We start from the raw sequence: 25,485 nt of genomic DNA on the forward strand, positions 1-25,485 counted from the left end.
ATCTTTTTAGTCTGGATTTCTGCCCTGCTTAGATTTTAAAAGTATAAGCATGGATTGCCAATTCTCCTTTTTTTTTTTTTTTTTTTTTCTCCCCAGAGATGGGGTCTTGCTCTTGCTCAGGCTGGTCTTGAACTCCTGAGCTCAAGCGAGCTCCCACCCCGGTCTCCCAGAGTGTTGGGATTACAGGCGTGAGCCAGTGCGCCCGGCCTCCGTGTACCTTTTTAATCAAACACAAATGAAAAGAAGCTAGACTAGAAAATATACCCTGCAAAAGTAGAACTACATGTTTTTACTGTAAAATGGCTATTAACTATTAGGAGTGAGCATTATCTTCATGGCAGGTTGCCAGTGAATGACCCTTGAAGTCCCAGAAATGATATTATCTCTAGACTAAAGTAGATTGATTCTTAGGTTGAAGTGAGCTTGAGTTTTTCCAATATTATTTACAGGCCTTTAAAATTTTCCATTAGATGGCAGGTTTTACTGGTTTGCCTATTTTTTAAGCATGTATACTTTTAATGATAGATAGAAATGGTTATATAATAAAAACATTGCACCTCCGTAAGAGGGGCGCATACAGCTATATAATAGGAATTTAAAATAGCACTTCCGAATAACTCTGGAATCTTTGCCCGGACACATTCTGACAGTTTTATGTTATGAACCTGGGAGATCCGTGGGATTTTGCTGTTGCTGAGAGTAAAGGCTAATGGTACTGTGGGAAATTAGGAAGAAGGAATAAGTCATGATTAGGACTAAATTGGAAGTTCTGCCAAACAAATATAACATGAAGTTTTTGGTACTAGATTTTGCTTGAACGGTTTCTTGCTAGACAGTCCACACTGGTTAAAATAAATTTTGACTTCATTCACTCAGAACAGCAAAAGAAAATAAATCCAAGTGTTTGTTTCAGTATTGGATCATTGGTGACTTAAGCTTTTTTCTTTGTTTTTTTTCAAATATACTGCTTCTGTAATCAGGAGAAACACATAGAGAAAACTCTCAGTAACTGAACTCAACCTTCTCTGATCTTAGGAGTTGAGGTCCTCATTGCCTAAAAGACCCTGTTACTGGGAATTCATTGGAATGCCAAACAGCTACTTCTGGGTTGAACAATTGGATCATACATGTATTACTACAGAGAGAAATGGCCTTTTTTTTAAGTTGTGTTTTCGTAAAAAAGGGTACAATTTAAATGATGGTTATTTGAGGTTTGTTTGTGGAACATGGGCATTTTGGGATTCCAGACTTTATTTTTACTAATTTTTTTAAATCTTCCCTCTAGATCCCAAAAGGATAATCACTTACAATGAAGCCATGGATAGTCCAGATCAATGAAGGACCAGACTGCCTATTCGTAACCTTTCTGCAGCATTAGAGCCACCGTTCATGGGGGACACAAGGCTTTTATGCTCCTAGATCTTCAACGCAGCAGAGGAACCATAAGTAGAATCACAGGATAATATATACAAATATATATATATACATATATATATATAGTTATTTAAAAAAAAAAGGCAACTGAAAGTAATTAGACTTCTTAAGGAATCAAATTTATTTCAAGAGACTACACATGGTTATTTAATCTCCGGTACTGAATAGTTTTTTTTTTCTTTTTTCCTATCGTTAGTTTCTGTTTTTAAGTGTGAATGCAAGTGATTAATGAATACAGACTTAACAAGTGTGGTTCTAAAGTTCCTGCTGTCATCAACTTGGGCAACAAATGACCCACTGGAAAGGCAAATCCACTTAAAAGATCTCTGTATCTTGTTCTGTGACTAAAGTGATACACTAATCACGGGGAACCCAGAATGATTCAACATTTTCCCCCCACTCCTCCTTTGATCTTTTGGTTTTACTTTAAGCCCTGCGAGAATGCTGGATAAATGCCTTGAAGTTTGCAGGGGTGTATTTTTTTAGCGAATATGATTTGCATGTCTTGCCAAGAGTTAAGCAGCCTCTGTGGGTTGTTGGGGAAATCTTTTCTTTCTTTCCTTTTATTTTTTGTGGGGTGGGGATAGGGGAGGGCCTTGAAGTTCTACAATTCTGGAATAGTTGGTGGTACATAGTTAACTTGGTTTTGGTTCAATTTAACAACTGAAGAATCCATGAGTGTCATTTTTAATAAGTTGCAGAACAAGCAATTGGCTTGGATATTCAATATCGAAAAATATTCCTGTGCCCATATTTTAATGTAATTGTATAACTGGGAGCAAAAATATATTCTGCTTTTCAACTGTAGGTGCTCCAGACTTGCTCTCTGTCACTAACACTAAATGTGCTGTTTTCCTTGTTTTTCCTCAAACATCAAAGAGAAACTTCTGTACCTTTCTGTAAATTGTCTTTTAATTTCTCAGCAAAATCTAAAAGGGGAAGCAAAAGGTCCATGAAAACTAAAACTTCGTTTTTAGCCAGTGAGAAGGTAATAAACCCTGCCTATAGAAGGTGTGTTTTCATGCAAACTATACTTCTGAGCTTACTAGCTTCTAATTATATCTTAGTAAATATATTTTAGTACTAGAGCAAAATGGGTTTTTAAGGAAAATAATGTGAAGTTTTGGAAATTTTCTTTTGGGCAGAGAAGAGCATTAGCCCTGTCTTATCACATTGCCATCCTGTTGCACTGCAGCTTGTGTATAGCATGCTAAAATAAATTTATTTGTGTGTGTGCAGAAATTAAGGGTCCAATTAAGATTGGGTGATGTTAGTGGCATAATAACAAGTTGTCTGGCCTGACATAGCATCACATCACATAAACAACACACACAGAGATTAGTATATCCATGTATGTCAAATACAGGTTAAAATAGCAGGGCATTTATATTTAATATAAAGAGTTGTAGTCTTCTAATAAAAGTAGACTGGATCCCCTGGGGTATTTCGGGAGAAAGTAACTACTTTTGCTCTACCCCTTTGCTTAAGAAATGTCCAGTTTTGAGTGACTGGTAGTATGGATGGGTTTTCTCGTTTTGTTGATTATTTGAGACTTTTAACAAGTAGTTCATGAAAGAAGCTATTGGACTCAACATAGAGTAGAGAAAATATCTTTTTAGTCTGGATTTCTGCCCTGCTTAGATTTTAAAAGTATAAGCATGGATTGCCAATTCCACTTGATGTAAACAAAACTTTTTTATACATAATATATATATATAATAACTTATTGTATCAGTCCAGGTTCAGAAACTTGTGGTAGGCCAGTTCCAGATAGTTTCATTTCACCTGTAAACTGTATCACTTTTACTGATATTGTAATTTTCAAATGTATAATATGTTTACAGATGTGCCCTGCATTTAGTCTGCCTTGTTCCTATTTTGATTTTTGTTGAGTCTCCTGCCTGCTTGCCAAAAGCTAGGATGCTTCGGGCCCATGTACAATTGAAAGCAGAGGCATCCTTGAGCTTTAAAGCATTGAACAAACTGGAAAATGCAACATACCACATACTGAAGTGAAAAAAGTCTGTGTTTTTGTGTTTTTTAAATAAAAATTTTCAAAAAGTTTAAAAAAAGATATAAGGTTGATTAAAGGGAAAAAAAGGCTCCAGTTTGTTTTACAGGTTTTAAAGTTCTGCTGTGTGTTCAATTGCCTTGTGTAACCACTTGTCGCCTTAGGGCCAGATCCCCTCCCCTCCCTTTTTTTTAAATGTCCATTTTGCTTGCCTGGAATTTTCTTCTGTCTCAACAACTCACAAGAAACTTTCTGGGTTTGTGACATTACAGAGGTTGAATGAATATATATTCTAAAAGGAAAAAAAAAAAAAAAACACCGGCCCCCATCTGAATTGGGCTTTTAAACTTAGAAGCAACGCTTAATTATATGGCTATCCTAATTTCCTTTCATATCCCTCAGGCCTCCATGTTCAGAGAAGCCAAAAAGAGAATGTATCCCTTCTGTTTGTCCAAAGGTTTTTGAGAGTCTCACTTCTAAATGAAACAATGCAACATTTCACTTTGATTTCTCCACTGAAATTTCCTTGATTATATGGTTAGAGGTATATAATTAGGAATGTCACTTAACTTTCTGGGAACGCTAGTGCCCCGTCATATTAACTGTCAGTATTTTTTGGGCATTGGGTTAATGGACTTAATTGCCTAGGTACAAGCAGGACTTTGGGACAAATTTCCTTTGTGCTGTTTGGTAACACTTAACTCTACTTGTTGCAATCTTTCTCCTTAGGTCCTCACACAATTCCTTACAGAGCACTTATTAAAAAAAATCTTAAGAGTTGATCTGTTTTCTGATTATTTTTGTGTAAGCTTCTAAACAAACTTCAGCTGTGATTAATTTAGCACATTTAAATAACATTAATGTGTTTTTCTTTCGTATCAAGAATTTTCCTTCAACTCAGAGTATTAGTACTGTAGCATAAACCAAATACAGTCTAGAGGGGATTTTTAACATCCCTCCATTATAAAGACTGAAAAAGGTGTGTGTGTGTATGTGTGTTGAGTGCTTGTATGTGAGTGAAAGATGCAGATATTAAAACTTAGTAAATGAATGTGTGTAAGACATTAGTATTCAGAGAATGAACTTGTATTTATTTTGTGCCATTTGTTTTCATTACACAGAATAAAGTCAGGTGGTTTAAATCCTTAAAAGGGTAGTATTTGAAAAATGGCACTAAGAATGAAATCATGACCTATTTTTTTAATAGCTATGAAGATACTAATTATGGGTGAAAATTTCTTTTTAAATCTGTCTTGATTATTGTAGGCTTCTGTGTCATGTACCACTCCTATAGATGTCTTGAATAATCCCCCTTTTCCACAAAAGACAGGGTGTATTTATCTTTCTCTTTATTCACTCCCACTTTGCTAAACTGAAGTTAATTGGCTAGCCTTTTCTCTAACCTCCTTAGTAAGGAACCATCACATAAAATGTATTTTCAACATCCATAGTAGCCTTTCTTCCTCCTCTGCTCTCTAGGAGGGGATAGCCAATAACTATTTGTTAATTACAGTCAAATGGCCAGAGAGTTTCTCTCCATTTTAGAATTTTGCTGTCCTTAATCATCTGCTTACCCAGTCATCACTCAGTCTGCAAAAACTTTATAATGGTAAAGTGCTGCACTGTTTTTTCAAAACGGTTTTTAGGGAAAATATGACAAACTTCAACTATGGGAGTTGTCTAATACAAAATAGCAGCAGTAGTTTCATACTTGGTTGTTAGGCTTGTTGCTAACCCACATCAGAGGCATCTAATGGTTTATCATTTGTAATTGCTGTAAAGTTTTTTAAAAACAGAAAAGCCATTTAGTGTGAAATTGTATGTCATGTCCCAAATGGCCACTAGCAAGGAAATTGGAAGAAGACTTTATTCGACTTTAAATTCCACTAAATAAGGAGGGAGTCATTCTTGCAAGGCTCTCCAAGGATTATGGGTATGGTTATGCCACTGAACCGTGTACTGGAATAACAACGATCCTTCTTGTATATGTATGCTAACTACAGAACAGATACGCAATAATGGGACAAATATATATAATGGACAATAGTTTCTATGGTCGGGTCTTGTTGATGCTGTACCAGTCAGGGTAGTTTCTGATAGGGCAGTGTCTTTTACTAGTCCTGCTCATGACTTAACTGTTGGGTTTTAAAGGAAAGAAGGTAGTATCTGCTCAATCTTTTCCCCCACGAAGTATTGATATTTGTTTAAAAGGGAGGGGCAGAGGACAAGATTAGAAGCATAAATAGCTACTCTAGGTTTGCCAGAGGCACGTAGGTTAACGTTAGTTCTTAATATTGATGTTATTTTTATTAATGTAATTAAGAGAGCACCAAGATTCTTCTATGGTAAAAAGATGGGCTTCTGCTTTGAGTATGTTAAAATTTTTTTTTTTTTTTTTAACATACATCACTCTGTTCAAATGTGTGAGAACCAGACCCACCCTGGGTTGATTAAAAGAATGATGAATAATTGGCTTCACTCAAAAGCACTGCTTTACTGGGTTTTAAATTAAAGTTCACACTGTTTTGCTGCTCAAGAAAGTAGTTAAAGGATGCCAGCAATAGAATGAATGGAGTTTTAAGTTGTCTGTGTAGTAAAAACACCCAGTGAAGCATGAATGGTGTGTTGTTTCTGTATTACTGGGATTGTCAAATAGCAGTTATAGGCTAAAAAGTATGAAACAGCCATCCTCACATGTGTTGGGATTGCTGATTCTAACTTCCCTATTTATCCATAGAATTTTGTTATGTCTAGAGTTCTAAAGCCATTTTATAATACTGCAGTATCCCTTTTCTACAGCCTTATTAAAATAGCTACATTTATTTTCCAGTTCAGTTTCACTTTTATTGTATATCACAAAGTTACTCTGCAGACCAACAAATCAACTTGAGGTAAATTCATATAGCTTTCCGTATACCCTTTTTTCCTCAGGTGCTAATCAAAGGCTCCAGAAAGGGATACTGCTTTAGTAATGTCTGCTTTATTCTTAAAATGCTTATTTCTTTTGCTAGATGTAAAGATTTGGTATTAACAAAAGTGGTTTTAATATGTAAATATGGATGAATGCCTTTAGTTTACCCCTGTTTATGTCTATTATTAGTCTATTTTCATTTATCCTTTATAGAGGAGGATCCTTTCATGATCTTGAATACATTTCATTAGGTATTGTTGCATTTTTAGAATGAAAATTCAACTGTTTTCTGTCTTAGATTAATCCTGCTGCTGCTATGAGAAACTGAAAATCAAGAATGTGATGCACTTTTTACATTACTATACACCATACATGTACCATAGGTTGCTTTGATACCTTTCCTGTAGCACAGCCACTAACAAAAGTGAGTGAATTTTAAAATTCTCTTTGGGAGGAAATCAGTACAAGTAACTCATCTATAGTTGGTATTGGCCTATGAAGGACAATAACCTAGGAAAATAAAAATTGTGTTAATATTACACTTTTTGGCCTTAAAATGTCTACTACTACTGAAAATATTTTAAATCTTAGCTTTATTTCTATTACTCCCTCTCTCTGCCTCAAAAAGAGGAATTGGGAAGAATGGCTTAAAGGAAGTATTACTGGTTTGTTGCTGATCTTTTAGAAAGAAAACATTTGTCTATGTAAGCTGGGGACTTTTTTTTTGTTTGTATACAGAGGAGAAATAATACTGCCCCAGACCAATCAGATTTAATTTAATCAAATCAATCAAAACTCCAACTATTCTGCTTCTCTCTAGTATGTTTTTACTTAGCAAAGGTAAACTTAAGTATAGTAGGAATGCTACTTGACAAGAGGAAAAGTCATTTCTCAAGCACATACCCAAACTTGAAGGAGATCGAACCCAAAATAATGGGGGAGAAACAATAAATGAGGTGGAGGAATATGAGAAAGATGTATGGTCCAAAGCTATCTGGTTATATTTTGATGTTGCCAATATTGCAAAGCCAAACTTTTAATTTGCTTATTTAATATATTTGTTGGCCAGAGATCTATTTTTTATATCAATGTGCCTTGCATGTATATTTAAAAAAAAAAATTGGAAAGGCCATGTAGTAATGCCTGAGATAGTTGATGGTTCTTACCACCTCACTAATTTTTATGCAGTATGAAATGCTCATTCTATTGCCCAACTGGTGCTCTCTGTTTAAAGTTATAGATCTTGTCAAACTGGAACTATTTTGTAAACTGGGGAAATGTTTTAATCTTTTTGTTGTTCCTTTTTTTTTCCTTTCCTTTTCTTTTCTTTTTTGATCTTAGTCTGTTAGTGGCTGTTCTGTAGTGGGAAATAGTAAAAGGATTCTTCACTCCCTTTTCTTCCCCCCTCAGCACCTTCTTCAAGTAATGTGATGACACCATTTCTTGTGTGCTTTGAAAAAAAAGTTTCAGCTTGCTGTCTCCTTTAGTGTTATTAAGAAAAAGTGTTATAAAAAGCATTGTTTGCAAAACCTAGGGAGATAATGGAGTCCACTTGCATTTGGAATTCTGTGTGAGCTATGATCCAAGTTATTGGCTCTTTCCAACTTTAAAATTTTTACTGTTAAAGCACCTTGCTTAGAAAATTTTAAATATTTATGTCTGCAACAATTGTCTCAAAATAATAAACTGTGCAATTCTTGTCATTAAAAAAAAGATCTGAACTCTCCCTAATGTGACTTGTTAGTTTCTCTGTATTTCCTGCCAGTGTAAATGTGAAAAGCTTTGCTTGCATTACGTTTTAGAAATGCATTTTGCACACGCGAATTTTGCTGAAGCTCCGTGAAAAGGTTAGATCTAAGTAGATGAATAAAGCTATGCACATGTTTTGAAAGTTTAATTTGTGTGTCATTACCAAAAGTGACCTATCTGTCCTTATTATAATACATTGTTCTTAGATTTACCATCTTTGGAAACAGAGCTCAAAATTATAGGTCTAGGCTAGCTCATCAGTGGAACTAGAAGAGGAAAACTGGCATCTATTTTAATAAAGTTCAGTTTAAATCAGAACTTGACTTGTATCTATTAAAGGGCTTTTCTTGAAACAGGGCAGTTTTATTAGCTTTGCAAATCACTGGATGCACTTCTCTGTTATTTGATCAAACAGAAAAGGGAAGTAATTCGAACTAAAAACCTTTGCCACATGGGGACTCGGTGACAATTTTATGTCTTAAGGCTGGCTTAAAGATAGGATAGCCTTTTTATTAATACTTTTCCTGCTTTAATGTAAGTTTGCTGTACTGAATAATTGGTTTGGGATTAGAATCATTCAGTTGTTGAAAGATCAAAGGACAGGTTGTTTTAAAGATAGTATATCTTTTAAAAGTTACCCAGGTGGATTAGAACAAGTTTAGAAATTGGACATATTGGTTCAATCACTGCAGTCTGCATGTACTGAATAGCTTAACTTCACACATACGTATACTTAGAAGATTGTGTAGAATACTGGCCAGGTTTTGTCAGATCATCTTTTAAAAGATTTTTTTTTTTTTTTGTAATTTTGTTCAGGACCTTTGTAGGAGAGGCTAGTAAGTTTAAGTAGAATATATTACTAGTGGTATTTTCCCCATGCTTCTAGATATAAAAAATAAATTTCCATTTTATAGCTTTTCCAATGTATAGAAGAAGGTTACTTGTCTATCAAGTGTGCTCTTGATGTATGTCATTGGCTTTGAAAACACAGCAAAATCCTTTCTTCTGTACCTTCATTGATAGTGGCTGTTAAAAACTAAGTCATCTAATCGAGACTGGAAAGGTGGCCCATTAATGCATGGCCTTAAAAAGCAGAAACATAGGAGTGTAGCAAGCATTATCTTAGATGGCTATGGCTACTCTCCCACATCTGTCAGTAGTTCACTATGTTCAGTCTTAGAGCATATTGGAGGATTAAAGTAATTTCTGTGTCTTGTGTACATAGGCACTTAGGAGCTGAGTTACCTCTTAATTTGGGGGAAGGATAACTAGTGTAGTACAGTTATGTTAGAGGATGGTTTCCCTTCCCCCTTTAAAAAAAAAAGTTTGAATGTTTATTTTGCCCAAAAAGATAGGTCTTTTCTAGATATAAGAACAGTGACCAGAGAAATTTACCCTTTTGCTAAATGCTTAGCTGTTTCTGATGTCATGGATTCTGAGGAAGTCAGTTACATGATCTTCCTTTATTGATGTCTTACTTCATGTTCAGTGTTCTAAAAATATAAATTACAAACACTCCACACCACACCCAGATTTACTTATTTTATCAGAAGAAAAACTTGAGAAATTTGTAGAATAAAATTAAGAGACAAAATAAGTGTACATTGTTGAATAAAAAATTTTAAAGTTTCTGAGGTGTTTGTTATCTTTTGTGTGCTTTAATTTTTTAAAAAGTCTTGACTGAAAACTAAGTTAGGATTGTGACATTGATAGTGATTTTTTTCAAAGGGTCACATGTACAGAGAATTTAAATCTTAAATGTACTACAATCTTACGTCTTTCTGTTGATTTTTTTAATCATATTATTACAATGCTTAGAATTAGCATGTTTATTGAAAAATCAGCTGTGAGAGCAACTATCCTGCCTTTTTGCAAGACATGGAGCCTTACGCTCTTCCAGTTGAAATAAGAAACCAAAATTGAGTTAAGCAATTAAGCAACTAGAATGTTAAGCTGCCAAGACTCTGGATTTATTCATAACCATGTCAAAATACACACATTGGAGAAACTTCCTGTTTCTTTAGCACTGATTTGTCACAAGGTGAAAAAAAATCAATGCTAACTTCAACATTATTAGAAAGAGTATGGTATGGGGAGAAAGGACATAAAAACATGTACTAAAAGTGTATCCTTCACTATTAAGACTGATACGTTTGCGTCATATACTTTGTTCTTTAAGATAGAGAATAATAGTCTTTGACCTGGCAGGTGACTTGCAAGGACACAGAAGGGAATTTGAGGTTTTATTGAAGCTTATCTGTAAATACTCTCAGCCACGTAAATGTGATTTGTGTAAAGCATGGTAGTTAATCCAGTCTACAAAGTTTTGGTTTTTTTTAAATGACATTTATTGTGGGTTTCAGCAGCTAACATTTGAAAGCAATGTCTGTGAGCAGAACATAAAACTCATTTTAGAGTGCTTAGCAAGGTCTCATGCTTTAGGATTCTCTTACTTGGAGCTTTTAATCCACTACTGTTGGATTCGGCGAATCGACTGGATCTGGGAAGTCTGGGCATGAGAACCCCACTCTCTCCAATGTTTATAGTCTCCTCCGTGATGGTCACTTTCCAAGATATACTGATACCCACGATATCCAGGATACTGGTAGCAAACCCAGCTAGGAAATCCAAAGCACATTGCATTATTAAAACTAGTTAGGAATCTGGTGAACACCCCAAAGCCTGAGCTGCTTTCCTTAACATGGTGGGACAGGATACTTTTAGTCTTAAAAAGCAATAGCCATCCTAAATGTGTCAGACGCTTTGTAAACATAATATGACTACAGCTAGTTAGTTAATCTTGATCATGAAAAAAGGTACAAGAGTAGTCAACATAAATGCTTCCATGGAGGCATGTCCAAGGAAGAAAAATCTGCAACCTTAAGTGTAGTTGGTACAATGAACCTGAGATTCAAAATTACTAGGAACTGGAATGTGACATTCATACTGATGCGATGTCAATGTATAAAATCTGGTAAAACACAACCATTGAAGTGTTAATATTCAAGGCTTGCATCTGCAGGAATTAATTTGAAATGTACTCCAACCCTGTTTTTGCACTTACGCCCCACTTTGTATCTTCATGGAGCCAACTTCATTGTTGAGCCAACCCATGGCTTGCAAGGAGGGGTAGTCATCACAGATCTCCCACTGGCGTCCAATAAAGTTTTCTTTCTCAAAGATGGTAATCTTAGACTCCTTATGATTCTGTAATCCAGAAATTGTTTAAAAACATTTAGTACTAGTGTTGTGGCTATCATATCTTAATTCTTTAATTACTATATTTTTCTAAGTTGAAACATTTTCTGGTTTACAAAAGGAAGTACGTGATCATTGATTGTAAAAAGAACAGATTTATAAGAAAAACGTTCATAATTTTGTTTAATCCAATTTAGCATAATATTTAAAATGCGCAAATAACCAATATAATACTTTGGAACAATGAAAGGCCAATGAAGATATGACAGTGGTAAAAAATACTTGCTACACATAGCCAACCAAGGGATGGATTAATGTTCACTAATGTGAAAAAATTTCACAGATTAATACAAACAGCCCAAATTGTGCGTGTGTGTGTGTGTGTGTGTGTTGGAAATAACCTGTATGTCCAGTAGGGAACATGAATATTACACAAGCATTAAAAGGGGAGAGACTAACTTGTATGAAGTTCAACAACAGGCAAAACTAACCCTGGTGATGGAAAGTGGTGGGGGAGCAATTGACTGGGAAGGGACACCAGGGAACTTTATGGGGTGATGGAATTGCTCTGTGTATGATTAGGGTGTTGGTTACATGGGTGTATATATTTTTCAAAACTCGTGAGGATATATACTTAGGATCTGTGCATTTCACTGTATGTCAATTATACCTTTGGTGAAGGGGAATGAAGAAAAGTGAGATGAAATCACTTCCAGATAGGGAAGTATTTTTTAGGTTTAGAACTGTTTAGGTTAACTTCACCAGTTGAATTTTGGCAAAACTTTGAACTAAGGTGAAATCATTAGCCAAAATCATGAGAAAATCACATGATACAGACTATATATGGAAAGGTTCTAGCCCAGCTTCACTCCCAATATAGGGATCATTTTCAACACATCCTTGAAGGTCATCTTGCTTCTGCTCGAACTCTTCCAGAGACTTTAGAAGTGTCCTAGTCTGATGCATTATTGAATAATGTTTAGTGTTAGAAACAAAAGTTGTTATGAATCAATGCAGACAAGAGATACTGGAAGACTTGCCTCTTTCTTCCCCATTCCCACTTACTGAACGGCTGCTTCAGCATTTCCTTGTTTCTGCAGTAAAATGTTACACAGATTGAAATTTAACTGACCAAGGGTTTACTTTTTACTACAGGGTAAGTGCTTTTACTAGTTCACTAGTGTTTCACCAGTTGACTGGGCTCTTAAGTATCTGCTTTTTGCTGCCCGTGAAAAGACCCTTACCTTTAGCTTAAGGAAAATACCACGTGGTAGGGAAAATCAAATGGCAGACTTGGGAAGGGGAAAGCAGTGTATTTCTTTTCTGTTTCGCATTCAGCATAACTGATGAGAAATAACATAAATGTTGGTCTGTCTGCACCCTCTTGCCCCGTCCCTCACAGAAGTAGAAATTTCAGAGACTCACAGCTGAACAGATGGGGCGAAAGGACATGAGACGCTCAATGTGGTAGGCATTACTCCCACTCCAGGCATCCCAGCGAGGGTATTCTCCTCTCTCCAGGACAAACTGTTGCCCACAGAAGCTGGTATGCTCATAACCAATCCAGCTGCCAAAGACATGTAGTGCTGTTTGCTCATGGTGTTCAAAGCCTATATGGCCTTGGGGAGAAGGCATCTTTCGTGTTAGGTAAGTTAATAGTGGATAAAAACATCAGGCCAATCCCAGTAGAGCCATACAAAGTAATTCATCGCGAGAGGTGGGGAATGAGCTGACAGCTACACTAAGCAGGTTTGTAGATGTAATATTTGTTTTCGGATTATCCACTGAAAGGGTCTATCTACTTCAGTGGCCCGAGTAGTGCATTAGCAAAGCTAATCTAAAGTTCCATTTCCTTTCTCTCCAAGTCACCTATTCTCAACTGGCTGGAGCTGTAGGTTCAGGATCTAGTGACTTGCTATTGCTTTGGCTCTAGCCAAACCTGTTGGTGTCTTCGTAAGAAAGCAAAGGGATGCATAGGCAGCTGATAGATTACTGGTTTCTTGTTTCCTCATCACTTTGTGGGTTCTTTCTCCTGTCGCCCCATACCGATACCTAATTTTTTGAAACACCTCACCTCAGTTTTTCACAGTTGGGTCTCAGTTACTGATGACACCTTGAAGTGTTACCCATTTTAAAGGGCTAAAGAGCTTGATTTTGGTGGCAAGCAGCTTGTGGAAGCCTATCCACATAGAAGGCCAGGTCTGCCTAGGGCAAAGGAGAGGCCTTTCCTTATGCATTTTGAAGCTGATGATAAAGGCCTCAACTACCCTGCCAAGAGTCAGAAGACAAAACGAGAGGGTCCCCCTTGCCAAGATTAACCATTAACAAGAAACACCTGGAAGACTGACTAGGAACGAATATGCCTCTGGAATTCTGGGGTTGAGTTTCTTTTTTCATAGAGAAATTAGCTAACGATGTCTGCTCTGGGACATACAGGAGAGTTAGCCACAAAGAGGCTGCAGCTTGGCAGTTTCCTCTCTACCTATTTTCTATAGGCGAGAAAAACTCCAGGGTCCTGTGGCTGTTCTGAAGAAATCCTAGATAGTAGCCTGTGGGCTCCAGAAGCCCAGGTGTGATACCTGTCACTGGCCCTCCCCATTGTATATATTTCTTTAATCTGCACCCCACACACCCCCCAGTCTAGTACCAAGCCACTAAATCATACATGTAGTGATTTCTTTTGAGCTTACTTCAGTATGGAGGCCTCTCTCCAAGAAATGATTAGAGTCTAAGGGAACATCTTTCTTCCTGCATCCCTATTATGGTCCCATGTCTGAAAGGACCTGAAATAAGGGGCCTGCGGTTCCGCTGAGGTCCATACTCACGCGCCACTTTCCACCTTGAGGGACCGGACATTATCAAAACTGCGCTCAGAGACGTTTGGGCAGGAGCTGGTGAACTCCATCCTCTTGCCCTGGAAGTTCTCTTGATCATAGATGGTTATCTGCAATGGAATTGAATGGGACGAGAGCTAGAACCTGGTATGTCAGGAAGAAGAGGCCCAGATCAACAGCTTAACTTGTATTCGACCCTGTGTTTTCTGTCACCAGCTGTATCCCAGGATGCCTGATGCCATCTCTTCCAGAGTAGACAGGGAAAGGGGTTTGAATTAACATCACTGTTTGGCGGTGTTCATATGCCCAGGCTAGGGATTAAGTGAGGAGGGATTGGTTTATGATAGGAATGGTCTGCCAGGGATAACAGTTTGCCCAACGGACGGGCCAAGGACTTGTGGACTCCCATTTCACCAGGCTTCCTGTGTAAGTATAGCCCAGAGGCTAGGATTCTGGGAGTCCCAGGAACTCCCTGTGGATTATTTCTTAGCTTCTCCAGTCATACCCTCTATAGAAACCTAAAGCATAAAGGGAGAGTTGATTAAATCATTTTCATACCTTAAACTAAAACTTGGTGCTTGGTTCTGGCCAGAGAACAGCTCCCAAAGCTGTGAACTGGCCTTAGAGTTGATCCAATGAGGACGGTAGGGAATGATGGGGAAACAGTGAAAGCCACTTCACCCACTTCAGCCAATGATTAAAACCTACCTCAGGCTGGGAGTCAGGAGACCAGGGTCCTATGATTTATTTGGGATCTAGTGGCAAATCTCTCTTCATTTATGGGCCCTTATTTTCTCTGTGGGCATAATCCTCTCTGGGCTGCTCTATTTTAAGATAATTTTAGCAGTGTGGAGGACAGTTGACTTAGGAAACTACGCATCTCCCACCCGTCATTGGCTTCCAGAGTCATCCTTCCTCTGTCCAAACAGGGGACATCTGAGATATCCTTTCTTCAGTGGCATCTGGACCTTGGGTGGACCCTTCCCCCACAGACTGGTATTTCATTGGTTGGTCACTGTCTCATGGACAAGCACAGGCCTGAGGCCTGCTCTGTGGCAGCATCTCACCTCTGCCCTGTTGGATCCCTCAATTTTCCATGTGAAGCGGGTGGGCTTACCTTCCATGGCCCCAGGGTCCCTGGCATAGGGTTGGTCTGAGCCATCTTGGTGGTTGGAAGGCTTTCTGGAAGACAGAACACACACCAGTGATGTGGCCTTTGGGTTGGGGGGTTGAGGTGAGGGAGCACAGGGAAAAGTAAGGGAGGCTTGAAGTCCGAAAGACAGGTTTTGGTTGGGATCCTGGCTCTGCCGCTCACCAGCTGAGCCTTGGTTTCTCCATCGGTAAAGCTTCCCATGCAGTTATTGTGAGCATTAGAAGGAATAATGCAGGTAAAGCACTGCATGGGCACTGTGACCTTTTGATAACTGTAGCTCCTGACCTCCAGCTTGCCTCAGGGTGACAGCATTGTCTCAGTTTTACATGCCCCACTGTAAACTGCTTGGCAGCCATCTAGTCCAGATCCTTCATGTGACTGGCCACACCGCCAGCAGTGCCAGGATACAATACAAGGGCAGCCTGGGCTCTGACCCCTTCGTGGTCTCACCCTTACCTGGCTCCTCACAGCGCTCAAACTGACCTGCCGCAGTGCATGGCCAGGCTACCATTCCCTCCTGCTTTTCCGTCTCTGAGACCTACCCAGCCTTGACCTTGCCTCCTCTCCAGCCTGCAGCCACTTGCTGTCTCCCTTGATTTCTAGCACTCATCACAGTACTGATGAGTGTTCCCACTGAATATGCACTGGCTGAGCATCTCGATGGCAAGGCTGGGGTCTCCTGGGTGATTGATGTAGCACCATGCTGGGAACATGTTGAGAGGGGAGGTGGGAGCATCGAAAAAGACTCAGTGAAGGAAAATGAGGAAGAAAAGAAGATAATAATCATAGTTAATGGGAGCTCACTCTATGCCAGGCCCTGTTCTAAATGCTTTCCTTGCATTATTGCATTTAATCTTCACAACACGCCTATGAGCTAAGTACTATCGTTATCGCCATTTTACAGATGAGGATACTGAGGCTCATAGAGGTTAGGAAGATAGCAAAGAGGGTAGGATGTGCAAAGGAAGGTAGGATAGGAGGAAGGGGGAGGGAGGGAAAGACGGGAGGAAGGAAGGGAGGGAAGAAAGAAGACAGGCAGGTGTGCATCAGGTTTGACTCAAGATAAATATTTGTGGCCCTCCTTCTGGCTGGTATTGGGTGCGGGAACGACTGCATGTAAACTCTGTGACATGTCTTTCCATTCTGAACCTCTGAATAAGCAACATTTCCCAACTCCTGCCCCGTATACCTTCTCCCTGTGCCCCAGGACCCTGCTCATTTCTTGGGGGCCCCCGCCATGGTTGCTAGAGCAGCAGTTACTGCCACATAAGTGACTCCTCTTGGGTTGACAAGAGAAGGCTGCCTTCCCCGGAGTGCCCCACTCCTGTCCAGCCACCCTAGAAGGCTCTGGCCATGAGACAGGAAAACTGGGCCCTCTTCTGGGCATGTCTCTGCAGGGGAAGGAGAGGAAGGGCAGAGTCCCCTCAGGGCCTTACTCACCCAGCTCCCGCTGCACAGTCTGGGTCTCCATCTGGTGCCACTTGCTCTGCGGCCCCTCTCTTTATAGCTCTGAGGCCGATGGCCTCCGGCCCTGTCAGCACTCTGCTTTCCCTCTGCCTTTGTTCGCCCTGATCCCCGGAGCTTTGGTGGCTCAGCCTGCTGGGCAGGCATCCCTCAGGCCTTTGTTCAAACTAGGGATACAGAAATCCAGACGGCCCCACTGCTGCGGGTGAGGCTGGCCGCTGCAGACCTTGGCTGCTGTGGTCCTCGTCTCAGAGCAGCCAGAAGGTGAGGACAGGAGGTCTCTGCCGGAGTATCTGTCCCGTCCTTCTGCAGGTTCCTCACACCGCCGCGGGACCTTCCTAAGACCGTGAAAAGCCCCATGTCATATCAAACACATCAAAATGCACCTCACTTCCACACAGGATGTATATTTCTTCTTCTTGTTAAAAAATGTGAAAGGATTATTACAATTTTGAATTTTATTGAGAAAAAATGGTTCACTGTGTTCTTGGGAATCTTTATTATGCTATATTTATATATAACTATGTAAGAGCTGAATTCAATTATAGTTGACAAGTAGATGTGAGTCTCTGTAGCTATTTTATTAAATATTCATTTTAATTTTGCAGTTTGCTTTTAAAATTTTGGAGTCAATCAATCTTTTGGGGGTTTCAATATATTGTTTTAAGCCCTTGGAAATCTCATAGGCTCAAGGTACTGCGCATATAGTACCCTAAAGCAGGGGTCCCCAACCTATGTTGAGTTGTATAATTATTTCATTATTATTACTATTATTATTATTAGAATGTAATAATAATGAAATAAAGTGCACAATAAATGTAATGCACTTGAATCATCCCAAAACCATCACCCCACTCCCTGGTCCGTGGAAAAATTGTCTTCCATGAAAACAGTCCCTGGTGCCAAAAAGGTTGGGGACCGCTGCCCTAAAGGGTAAAATGACCTCCTGGCAAATTCAGGGGAATCGTGGGCCTCCCCCGGAGCACTGAAGGGGAAGAGGTGTTGATCAAGCATCACAGTTATTGTGAGAAGAAAGAAGATGCAATGGGTGGGGAGGGCTTTGAACCAGGTTGGTGTGGGTTCAAATCCTAGCCTCTCTCAACCTCAAAAAAGGAGATAATACCTGCCTGACACATTATAGGTTTATAATTACTTGTTATCGGACTTTTTTCTGGTGACAGACACTATGGAAAATCTCATAGCAGCTCGGAGGGAAGAAAGTTCTCCCAATTCCTCTGCAATCTCTCTAGCCCATGCCTCAAGTTTCATCAGAGCCCCCTTTTTTCCCCAGAGCCAAAAATTAGGGGGTGAGTTCTGATATGGATGCGAGTATTTGCAGATTTGGGCAGAACATTCTAGCCCTGTAAGTCTGATGGCAAGCATGACACACCACCCAAGGATGTTTCTGCTGCTTTGATCAGCTCTGGACCATTGGCTGGCAAGGGACAGAGTTGCCCTGGGTATCGTAACAAGCTCTGGCCTCCTGGTGGCTGTGTAAGGGCTTAAGGCACTAGCTGTTCACGGCTGGCGGTTCTTCCTTCATTTTCCTTCTCTTCCTCCTTTCTTTTTTCTCCAGAATTGGGGTCTTAGGGAAATACTTATTTGTTCGTTTGTTCATTCATTCATTCATTCCTTAACCCCTAGACTGGCTTGGGTACTCCCACAATGTGCTCTCACAGCACCTTGTACTTCTCCAATTATCACATTGTTTATGCTGTAAAAATTACTTTAGAAACTAGAAATATTGGGCTCCAAGGAGGGGAACTGAGGTACTTTGGGGCTCAGGTATAGGAGAAAATTTCCATGGTATATTTTTCTGTAATCTTTGAATTTTGAACATTGAGAACATATTTTCTATTAAAACAAAGTTATTTTTGAAAATAAAACTGCTTAATCATCCACTTCTTCCACTAGACTCTGTGCTTTCCGAGGGCAAGGGCCTTATCTGTCTTGTTCATTGTTGTATCTTCAGCTCTGAGCATAACTCCCAGCTCCATAAATATAGTTTGAATGGATGAAGGAAGGAAGGAAGGACTAGGTTCTGTGACTCTCGGGGCACAGAGATGATCGTGGCATAGTCCTTACTGCTAGGAGCGCTCAGCTGAGCCTGGCCCCCTCGCCCCGGCCCCCGCTGGCCTACTCATGCTATGTTTGTGCTTCACACACTGTCAGCGCTGCAACACAGGAGCTTTGCACCCTACACTGGATCGTCAGTACTATGGAGACCGATTTAGCTAATTTTCAATTTTTGCAGGAAAGTGGGGCTTTTGTATTTGATTGAAAAGCCCAAACACGCATGCACAAAACTATTGTGGGGGGGAAATCAGGGTTATCGTGCCAACAATTTACAAATATCCATCAAGTATTCCTGGAGTCATAAGCAGCCCTAACCCGTCCTCCCTCCACTTTCCTCAATTAAAGTCCTGGAAGCTTGAGAAGGATTCTCAGGTCTCCAGTGCTAACCGCCAAGCTTTCCAAAGGCTAACTCGGTGTGGCTTTTAACCATGTTCCAGAGAATTCTCACTCTGACATTGTCCAGAACTGCTGCTTTACCTGCTCCCTGTTGGTCATGGACTTGGGGCTCCAGCCCCAGCCCCATCTCTTTCCAGGACGGTTAGGGCAGAGCCATTCGAAGCGTGGGAATGAAGGAAGCAACCAGTTTGTAATCTCGTCTCCCACGCTGGGTTTGGAGCTCTCCTGTTCAGCTGTTCATCCTTAATAATAATAATAATAATAACTACAGCTTACTGAGCATTGACTGCAAACCAGACAGTGCCTTTGCAATTCTCACAGCAACCCCATGAAGTAGATCATTATAATACCCATTTTACAGATGAGTTAACTGATGTTTTGAGAGGCCAAGTTCCAAGCTGGGGAACACAGCAGGTACTTCAGTGCATATCTGACTGCAAAGCCCGTACTCCTCTACGGCATGAAGTAAGATGATACTACCTGCCTTACCAACTGCCGTCAGCTGAAGGGAGATCAAGGTTTAGGACAGTGGTAGGTACTCAGAGCTCAATAAACGCTGTCTGCATTACTGATTGTGCCAAATCAGATACCATCTCGTGCCAGATTCTCATAGGGACAAGTGGGAGCAAGCGGCAAAGATTTTAGAAAAATTCAGATAAAAAATGTTTTCTTGGAATTTGGAAAAGACTGCATTCTTTCAGTTTTTCTACTTTTCCAATATTTTTCTTTATTCAATTTTGGCAGCGCATTCTATCTATCTCGTTTTCTGAAAGGCGTTGCTCTATTGCGGACGCGGATTGTGAACTGTGTTCTCAGCCCACACACTGCTTGCACACACAAGCGGGACAGCTGGCTGTCCAGTGGGACGGGCTTCTAGATTTGGGGGTGATGCCTGGCATTAAGGGCAATGTGACAACTCCCCAGACGTAATCTGGGCAGTTTGAACCTTGGACTTCTGGACCCCAGGGCTACATGCCAAGCTTGGTAGGTGCTCAATAGAATTTTATGGATGGCTTGGACCCCCGGCCTTGCTTCTGGGCCCAGTGAGGGAGGGAGTGAGGTCATGGGGCCAGGGAAGCCCTGGGACTCAGCACTTTGTGGTAAGAACACAATGGGGCTGGCAGGCGGCTGAGCAGCACTTTTGTTGTATAGGAATAAGCAGGATGGGTACAAAGCAAAGGGCCCAGTCAGCGTTCAGCCAGCACCTACCTCCCCCATGAGGGGCTGCTTCTAGGGGATCTTTTCTGCCTGTCCCTTTCCACCTCTTTAAACAGGCAGGAGAGCCAGAGCCTGGCTGGGCCTGAAAAGGCAGTAGGGCGGGCTCTGGGGGAGAACTTGGGAAGCATCTCAACTCTCTTGTCTTTCTAAGCCCTCACTGAGGTCATCCATCCTCTGATTCCAGGCATAAATGGGTGCCAGCCTGTTGGGAGTGCCCTTGTCCTAAGGGCCCAGCCTCTATAGCCTGCTTGCTCTGTGTGCAAATGGTTCCAGAGCATTTCAATTCAACTCAGTCTAATTGAATTTCTCAATATTGCAGCTTGAATCATTCCCTCTTGACTAAAAGCCTATGAAACCATTAGAAAAACAGGTGCAAGGACAATGCTTGTTCTATTGCGTGACGCTCAGCCTACTCTCTCCACGATAGCCGAGCAGTCCATCTCTGTCTCATTTAGGATTGCCAGATTGAGCAAATAAAAACACAGGACACCCAGTTACATTTGAATTTCAGATAAACAGTGGTTATTTTTTAGTGTAAGTCTCAAACATTTTTTTTTTTTTGAGATGGGGTCTCACTCTGTCACCTGGACTAGAGTGCAGTGATGTCATCATATTTCACTACAACCTCAAACTCCTGGGCTCAAGCGATCCTCCTGCCTCAGCCTCCCAAGTAGCTGGGAGTACAGGTGTGTGCCACCACACCCAGCTAATTTTTCTATTTTTTGTAGAGACGGGGTCTTGCTATTGCCCAGGCTGATCTCAAACTCCTGGCCTCAAGCGATCCTCCCGCCTCAGCCTCCCAAAGTGCTGGGATTACAGCTGTTGCTCCCCGCCAACATCTATTTCTGCACCCACCTTTTTCTGCACCTGTCCCAAGTGATTGGCGCTTCCTGTCCTGGATTACATACCCTCCTACTGTCTCAGGAACTTCATTTAATCAATATTGTCTAGTATTTTAAAAAGTAACACCTATATATTATTACAAAATTATATATAACTTAAGAAGTGATATATTCTTGTGTAAAATATATATAAAAGTATATAATACATATTTTTTAAAAATCCAGCAGCTCTGCTTCCCAGGGGTTACCATTTACAACTCTTTTAGCTTTTCTTCTCTTACTCATTGATTTTTAGATATAATATATTGATTACCTGTCTCAGTAGATAGGATTATATCCCTCTAATGGCCCTCTTAACCTCTCCCCACCCTGCTATAGATACACTACAAATTTTGCTTAACTCCATATTCAGCGACTCCATTTCTATGCCTTTGTAAATATTGTTCATTTCCTTTCTTGAACCATGTTTTGCTTTTCCTAGAGTTAAAAATTGCCTCATTTTTTCATAGGCTCACTTTCCCAGCATCTTCATTAAATACCTCTAATACAATGTTCTACATGCTTAAACCTATCAGATAATCTATTAGCTCCATTTTTCCCCCTGGAGACCTCCTTTCTGGAAACCTCTGTTCTGTTCCAGCCTGGAGAAGTTTCTCTGTACGCTGCTGTGTAACTACTGCCCAGAGACTTCTCCTGACTGACGTCTTGGGAATTCCCTTTTCTTCCCTTAGCTTCGAACCCTGCGTCTTTCTCTTTTATAGTTCACCTTCCTGTTTCGGAAAAGCACATTCTCTAATAGTGTCCTGAGAAATGGTACATGGAGATCATTTTTTTGAGGTAAAAATGTCTAAAAATGTATTTTTGTACAGTCACATTTGATCGAAGGTTTGACTGGCTGTAGAGTAAGTACCAGTTCTCTATAAATTGTGAAAATATTTCCCTTCAGTGGTCCCCAACCTTTTTGGCATCAGGTACCGTTTTCATGGAACACAATTTTTCCACGGACTGGGGTGGGGTGGGGTGGGAATGGTTTCGGGATGATTCAAGTGCATTACATTTATTGTGCAGTTTGTTTCTATTATTTTTACATTGTAATATATAATGAAATAATTACACAACTCGCCACAGGTTGGGGACCCCTGTATGTGCAATGTTGCTACTGAGGAGTACTATGCCATTTTGATTTCTGATTCTTTGTATAAGGTTTTTGTTTTCTTTCTAGAAACTTTCAGATATTTTTTTCCCTCATTGATCTGAATTTCCTGAGGCTATGCCTTGGTAAAAAATATTTTTTTCTTTATTTTTCTGGGCATTTGGTACACTCTTCCAACCTTCAGGAAACGTATGGCCTTCAATGCTTAGAAACGTTCCTGTGTTATTTCTTTGATCATTTTCTCACCTGTGTTCAATATGTCTCTTTCTGCAACTTCTATTAGTTGGATGTTGGATCTCCTGAATCGATATTCTAGTTTTCTTATATTTCTCTTCTATTTTATGTCTCTTTGTCTTTTTCTGACTTCTAAGAGATTTCCTTGATTTCAGCTTTTAACCCTGTATTAGTTTCCTATTGCTGCTATAACAAATTAATACCACAAATTTAGTGGCTTAAAACAACACAAATTTATTATCGTATAGTTCAGGGGGCAGGACTGCGTTGCTTCTGGAGGCTCTAGGGAGAATCTACTTCTTCATCTTTTCCAGCTCTTAGAAGCAGTGTGCAGTCCTTGGTTCAGGGCCCCTTCCGCCATCTTCATAGCCAGCAGCATAGCGTCTTCACATCTCAATCTCTCTCTGACTCTGACCCCTCTTCCTGCCTCCCATAAAGACCTTTGTGATTTTATACCCACATAATCTGGGATAACCTCCCCATCTCAAGTTTCTTAATCACATCTACAAAATTCTGTTGCCATGTAAGAGTATATTTATAAATTGTGGGGATTAGGACATGGACATCTTTGGAGGGCCATTATTCTGTCTACCACAAACTCTTTTACCAAATATATGAATTTAACAATTACATTTTCAATGTTGAAGAGTCCATTTTTGTTTTTTCTAATTGTTTCATTTTTAAAGCATCCTGTTCTTGTTTCATAGACGCATTATTTTCTTTCACCTATCTGTGGATATTTTTGCCTCTCTGAAGTTTTCTTCATCTCCCTACATTGTCTCTGTTTCCTTTGAGTTACTTTATGTTTTTTTTTTGATTTTTTAATAGTGGAGGCTTTTCATAAACATGTTATGATCTGTGAATGTATTTTCATATTGAAGAAAAAGGTGATTAGAAGCTGACTGGGAAAAACTGACTAGAGGCCAGGCACGGTGGCTCACGCCTGTAATCCTAGCACGCTGGGAGGCTGAGGCAGGAAGATCGCTTGAGCTCAGGAGTTCGAGACCAGCCTGAGCAAGAGTGAGACCCTGTCTCTACTAAAAATAGAAAAATTAGCCAAGTGTGGTGGCGTGCACCTGTAGTCCCAGCTTCTCAGGAGGCTGAGGCAGGAGGATCTCTTGAGCCCAGGAATTTGAGGTTGCTGTGAGCTAGGCTGACACCACAGCACTCTACTCAGCGCAACTGAGTGAGACTTTGTGTCAAAAAAAAAAAAAAAGAAAAAGAAAAACTGACTGGAAATTCTAGATGCCTGAGTGAAGATTATCAACTCGTGGGTTTTATTATATGACAACAGGTGGTCAACTGGCTTTTTTGTTGGGGTTCACTAAAAATCAGTATCTGTAGGTATTTCCCTCGGGCTGGTTCAATTTCTCCTGAGATATACTGGTTGTCTGATACCTCTCTCACTGTTAGTTTTCTGGACCTAGGTAGAAGGGGACATGTTTCCTTTACTCCTCCTGAATTCAGCCGAGTACCTCACCTCCACCCTCCTCTGTGCCTGGTGCCCTCTCATCCGGAGCCCCTCTGATTCAAAGTCTATACAAAATCTTATCTCCTGAAGGGTTGATGATGGGTGGGAAGATGAGGGGAACCAAAACCTAACTACTCCTTATACAGATTTTCAAAAGAGAGTCCTGTTCTGAGCCTCCGTATGTAACCCCAGCCTCCTGTGGACATTTGGTGCCTCCAATTCCAGGCCCTTTTCAAAGTTCCAATGGGTGTTCCTCACTGTCCTCTCTTGGGTCTGACTTTTTGTCAGAACACATACCATTCCCCATTTGCTTTTTTAAAAATAAACTTTTGGAAATTTTAGAACAGGGCCAGGCGCGGTGGCTCACGCCTGTAATCCTAGGCGGGAGGATCGCTTGAGGTCAGGAGTTCGAGATCAGCCTGAGCAAGAGTGAGACCCCATCTCTACTAAAAATAGAAGAAATCAGCTGGGCTTGATGGCGCACACCTGTAGTTCCAGCTACTTGGGAGTCTGAGGCAGAAGAATCTCTTGAGCCCAGGAGTTTGAGGTTGCAGTGAGCTAGGCTGATGCCACAGCACTCTGGCCCAGGTGACAGAGCAAGACTCTGTCTCAGAAAAAAAAAAAAAATTTAGAAAAGTTTTAGATTTACAGAATTATTGAGAAGATAGTACAGAGAGTTCTTGATACTCCACACCCAATTTCTCCTATTATTAACATCTTACAACAATCTTACATTTATCACAATTAATAAACCTTTATTAGTACATTATTATTAACTAAGGTCTGTACTTTGTATAGAGTTCCTCAGTTTCCCCCTATGTCTTTTTTCAGTTCCAAGATACCAGCAAGGATATCATATCATATCCTCTTAGGCTCCTTTTTTTTGGTGGCAATTCATCAGACTTTCCTTGTTTTTGATGACCTGGACAGTTTTGAGGAGTTCTAGTCAGATATTTTTATAGAATATTCCTCAATTAGGATTCGTCTGATGTTTGTCTCGTGGTTAGACTGGGGCAATGCGTTTGGGGAGGAGGACCATAGAGATAAAGTGCCATTCTCATCACATCACATCATAGCAAGGGTACATACCATCAGATGACTTACGGCTGTTGATGTTGACCTTAATCACCTGGCTTGAGGTAGTGTTTGTCAGGTTTCTCCACTTATGGTTATTTTTTTTTCCTGTCCATACTGCCCTCTTTGGAAGAAAGTCACTCCGCACAGCTCCCACTTAAGGAATGGTGAATTACGGACATCTCCTTAAGGCTCTCATTCACTTTTTGTCTTAAAGATCTAATTAGGGCCGGGCGCGGTGGCTCACGCCTGTAATCCTAGCACTCT

The 25,485-nt window shown here is 40.3% G+C and overlaps 2 protein-coding genes across 2 annotated transcripts in view; one reads left to right on the forward strand and one right to left on the reverse strand.

The window, feature by feature from the left end:
• NUFIP2 (nuclear fragile X mental retardation protein interacting protein 2) overlaps positions 1-4,225 on the forward strand; it is a 26,205-nt gene extending 21,980 nt beyond the window's left edge. The window contains exon 4 of the mRNA XM_012648341.1: positions 1,286-4,225. Within this exon, the coding sequence (XP_012503795.1) occupies positions 1,286-1,338 (53 nt within the window). The 3' untranslated portion in view covers positions 1,339-4,225. The remainder of the gene's footprint in view (positions 1-1,285) is intronic.
• Positions 4,226-10,435: 6,210 nt separating this feature from the next.
• CRYBA1 (crystallin, beta A1) lies at positions 10,436-16,766 on the reverse strand. Its single transcript, XM_012648342.1, has 6 exons — positions 16,731-16,766; positions 15,255-15,319; positions 14,129-14,247; positions 12,729-12,870; positions 11,170-11,312; positions 10,436-10,723 (listed from the first exon to the last, which is right to left on the reverse strand). The coding sequence occupies exons 1-6, from the start codon at positions 16,759-16,761 to the stop codon at positions 10,576-10,578; spliced, it is 648 nt and encodes a 215-aa protein (XP_012503796.1). The 5' UTR covers positions 16,762-16,766; the 3' UTR covers positions 10,436-10,575.
• Positions 16,767-25,485: the final 8,719 nt, after the last annotated feature.

The sequence above is a fragment of the Propithecus coquereli genome, unplaced genomic scaffold (assembly GCF_000956105.1).
Source record: "Propithecus coquereli isolate 6110/MARCELLA unplaced genomic scaffold, Pcoq_1.0 Scaffold281, whole genome shotgun sequence".
Taxonomy (NCBI): domain Eukaryota; kingdom Metazoa; phylum Chordata; class Mammalia; order Primates; family Indriidae; genus Propithecus; species Propithecus coquereli.